The sequence below is a fragment of the Phaethon lepturus genome, unplaced genomic scaffold (assembly GCF_000687285.1).
Source record: "Phaethon lepturus isolate BGI_N335 unplaced genomic scaffold, ASM68728v1 scaffold17044, whole genome shotgun sequence".
Lineage (NCBI taxonomy): Eukaryota > Metazoa > Chordata > Aves > Phaethontiformes > Phaethontidae > Phaethon > Phaethon lepturus.
In genome coordinates this window covers 124679-129379 of record NW_010535673.1, presented here as the reverse complement: position 1 = coordinate 129379, position 4701 = coordinate 124679, and the positions used below count along the sequence as shown (strand labels likewise).

Genomic DNA, 4701 nt, shown 5'->3' with positions numbered 1-4701 from the left:
ACACAAGCTACTCTTTTTGTTTTGTTTTGTTTTTTTTAATCTAGCTTCCATGTAGAACATACCACAACCTATTGTTTTCCAAACTAACTAGATAAATCATCATCTACCTAGGCTACTTCTGCATGGATTGATGATGTTTGCTATTGCCACTAATATCGGCTACAGCACTGTCAATCCCTTCAGTAAAGTGAGAGAGGTTATGCCAAAGTATGATTTGAAGGTCTGATCTTCTAAACTCTCCTTTCCTTTCAACAGTGACTGAGAGTCGAGGGATCCTGGAGAGTATACAGAGATTTTCTTTACTGCCAACTTACTTGCCAGTGACCTATCGTATCCACAATGCAGATGTTTCCTTCTTTCTTAAAGAAGCCAACCAAGATATTATGAGGAATTCTAGCTTGCAGTCCCGAGTGGAATCCTTTCTGATCTACAAATCCAAGAGGCCACCTATGTTAAATGCCAGCTATGGACCTTTTTCCATTGAACAAGTAGTGCCCCAGGACTTAATGTTGTCTTCAAATCCATTTGGATCTACTAACAAGTTCTCCTTTAATTGGAAACTTAAGGCCTTCATAATGAGTGACAAAATTTACCCAAGCAAGCCCAAAGTCCAGGTCCTGTTCTACATTGTGGGCAGGGACTGGGATGACTATAGCACCACGGAACAGCTGCCCTGCCTGCGGGTGTTTGCTTTTCGAGAGACGCGGGAAGTGAGAGGCAGCTGCAGATTGCAAGGGAATCTGGGGTTGTGTGTGGCAGAGCTGGAGCTCCTGCCAAGCTGGTTTAATCCCCCAACGGTGGTTGCTGGCCGTAAGAAACCAATGGATCAGTCTGAAGGGAGCCCTGTGGAGCTTTACTATTCCATACAACCAGGAGATGAGAAAGGGGAGTGCACCAAGGAGGATGTAAGGAAAAATAATGGTATCCGGCCGGGGCGCAATGACGTTGATGAGTCGGGACCTCCCTTGCAGAGGATTGGAAGTGTTTTCCTTTACCAGACACATGCCGTCCCTTCCTTAAATGAAATGAAATTGGATAATAATATTGCCATCCAATATGCACCAAAGACTGTCAAGCAAGGTGACATTTTGACTTTCGTTGTATCTGTTGCTAAAAATTCAACAGAAGAGCAGTTCACACTGAGGTAAGGCTGTTTTCTGCTTATTTGGTACCTTACTTTTTTGTTTCTCTACTCTTGGTATGGGAAGTCACTTTCTCATCTATAAGTTGTCAAACAATCCTTAATTGCTGTTCCACAGAAATTGTAGTGCAGTTGGCTGACCCAGTGTTTCTCCTATTGTTCAGTCTATTATTGTATGAATTGTCTGAGATGTGATCTCTGAGTGACAAAGGCCTCTTCTTGAAGTTGTCCTTTGAGTACTTCTTATAAAAATTGAAATAGTAGAGCTGGGACCTATCTACGTGGTAATAGGAGATAACATTTAAAGTCTCCGGAGCTGGAGTTTGCAGTGCTCCTAATCTCTCATTGAACTCCTGTTAAGATTAGTAAAACTCAAATCCGCAGAGGTATTTAGAGGAAATGAGTAAGAATTAAGCATCTAAGTAGGATTTATATGCTTAAATGTCTTCCCCAACCTGTTGTAAGCCTGGTGCTGTTTAACAGGACGTTTGACGTTCCTAAGTATTATTAATATACCAAAGCAGTTTATGAAAATGAAAAATACCTGAGGGTGGTGGTGGTTGTGTTTTGAATGTAATGTCAAGTGCCACATTGATTTCCTCGGTTGCTTTCCAAGCATTTGGATATTACAGTGGGAAGCTCCCTATAACCACCAATGTAATACAAGGAATAACAGCAAAGGCTATCAGGCTGTACTGCAGCAAACTGAGAGCAGATGTCCACTGCATGCAAGTGCGACTGTCCAGTTGTCTTTTCAAGTTCACCACTCTGTGTTCCAGCACTATAAACTAGGGTTGTGTGGCTGACACATGGAAGGTTGCTGTGTGTAGGGCCAATTTCGTTCTTTTGTCCCTTACTAATGACCGTGTTGGCTCTTTTAGAGTTGGAGGTAAATATTGTACTCTGCCTTCTGAGATTAAGACTGACTCATCTTGGGTGTTTGTCCTAGAAATGACCGTTGGTGCCAAAGCTCACAAAGGCTGACAAAACATACCTCCAAAAGAGGAAAAGCATCATAAGAGCGAGCAGTGAACTCCGCGCACTAGAGGTGCTTGGTGCCATCCCCTAAGAAATCATATCCTACTCTGACTTGAGACAACATACACTCTCCTTTCTCTGGTAGTTATGCATCTCAAACTCAAAAAATCTCTGGCTGAAGTCATCTAGGCATGTTTGAGGGCTCAATTATTAAAATGATACAAAGCTGCAAATGCAATGTTGTTGAACTTGGATGTATACCTCATACTTGAGTAAGAAGTAAGCTAAATTTGACTCCACTGACCTAAGTAGTAAGGGCTCAAAGTACTAATTCTCATTATTTCCCCTCCCTGCTCCACCCCCTCCCCCGGAGATTTGTGGGGGATTCCTGGGGGAAGTGGTTTGCCATAAAATCAGGTCATTTTTCCTTAGCAGGTTTGTGACATGTAAACTGAATAACCACAGCACTTAGTCGCTGACTCAGGGCTGTTACTTCCTCTTCATCTGGCAGAGTTCAAACACCAGTAGGCTATTTGCTGTCCTTACCGTATCAGGTCGTCATTTTCTGTGTCAATCTGCTGAAGATTTAAGTTGTTTTCTGAGTGACTAATTTCTGACAGACAATCTGAGTTCCTCATAGTAAGTGTTCAGGGATGTCTTTCTATCTTTATACTAATGACTTGAAAGGGATATTACTTGAGACATGCATGGAAACTTCTATTACATATGCAAATTGGTTTAAATAGAAACATTAAAAATCTTTTCCATCTGAGAGAATTAAGGTAAAAACCTTTCGTTGTTTTTACCCTGTAAATGCAGGGCCTTAGTAATCTGACTTCAAAGCATCTCTCTATTTGCATGAGCTGTGATCAGTTAAAAGTAGAACTAGTTAGAACCGTGAAAATGGTTATATCTATATATAGGTTTATAAAATTTTCAAAAATCTTGCTTTGTTTAAATTAAGATGAAAACTGAACACCTGAACTTCTAAATGAATTCTAAAGATAACTTTCTGGAACAAAAAAGAAACAAGGTGTTTGAATCTTTGCTTTTTTAGGTATCATAAAGCAAAAAAAAGGTAAAAATAGATAGCAAATATGGGTTCACAATTAAAAATGTGGCATTTTCATCTTCAAAAACATCAGTTTGCTGTTACCTTTTAAAAACATAAGCTTCTCTAACAGCCTGCTGTTTCTTATGTCACTTCCATGAGTTTTGATTTCTCTTGACCTGCTTTTTCAAACAGTAACTGGCTTTCAGACTATAATCTGCTGCAATATCAGAGTAGTTATAATATCTGTTCTACTGTGCTTCTAAAGCACCATGGCCTGTCTATCTTTGATCTAGCTACAGTATAGTGAAGGTTTTGTTTCATTGTTTTCTTGGTCAGAATTGTAGTATCTATGTTCTGCATTCATCCCTTCGTGACACGTACATAACTAAATCAGTGTTCGGTGGTTGCTAATTTACATATGGCTTCTGCTGTAAGGGGAAGAAGCAACTACCACATAAGAGCAAAAATTGAGCTTGGTTAAATGCTTTGGGTCAAATTCTTTTCTACGTTGGGATCTCCTATAATCCCAGTGTCAGACAAGATGCTAACACCTCTTTCATGGCCCTCTCCTCAGGAGTAACTGTCACTCTAAGTGATCAGATATTGAAGTAGCCTTGAAGTGACTTATGACCCTCTTTCAGGATTGGAAATCTTACATGTTAGTCTAGTATACCCATAACTAAATGATCTATAAATGTCCATTCCAACCCAAACCATTCTATGATTATACTATATAGATTGTCTTTTGACATGATCAACTAAACAAAAGACTGCATTTGTGATATGCTGCCTGTTGTGATTTTCAGAACACTCTCTAGCTGGCATTGTGTAAAAGCCATCAGAGACCTCTTCTGTCACCTGATCAAGTTTTAAGTCTCTAAAACTTTAAACTCTCTTGATTTGTAGAGGTACAGACATTGGGTCAGGGTGGATTGAAAGAAACTTCATCCTGTTAGGACATGCAAGTATGAAGGCGTGAACAGACATGGAAAAGGTCCTCTGTCCTGTCAGTTGAGATGGAGCAAAAAGGAGCAGAAATGACCTATTTGTGTAAGTAATCAATAAAACGATTGATCATCGTACATAGGAAAGGATAACAGACCTTTTCCACTCAGACAGAAATGATGAGTCGGAGGAAAAAATGTGCAGTTTGGGAAGACGCCTCTGTCCTCAGATGTTACACAGAAGGTCCCTCTGTATTTTCCAAATGAACCCTTTTTCCCATACAATGTATGGATTTTCATCAACTGATAGCCAGTTTTTGTATTTCTGAATGAATGAAAATGAAAAATGAAAATGAAAAAAACCCATGCCTGTTATGCAATATAAATGAGATGGGGAAAATGCCGCATTGCACGTTAAAATCCACTGCGAGTTCAGATACCTCTAAGAGCTGTAGAGAAAGTAATGTGTTTCAAGTGAAAAAAACGATATGCCGCATTTCACCAGACTGATTTGCGACAGGCCACTTCAGAAGTGAGACTTAGCTCTAACAAACTCCTGGTTCTTTACAACTTCAGTTGTCCAA

The 4701-nt window shown here is 39.8% G+C and overlaps 1 protein-coding gene across 1 annotated transcript in view; it reads left to right on the top strand.

Annotated features, from left to right (window-relative positions):
• Positions 1-255: 255 nt before the first annotated feature.
• Positions 256-4701, top strand: part of LOC104619889 (transmembrane protein 132D-like) — a gene marked incomplete at both ends in the record, with an annotated part of 101702 nt that continues 97256 nt past the window's right edge. The window contains one exon of the mRNA XM_010285929.1: positions 256-1144. Coding sequence (XP_010284231.1) covers positions 256-1144 — 889 coding nt within the window. The remainder of the gene's footprint in view (positions 1145-4701) is intronic.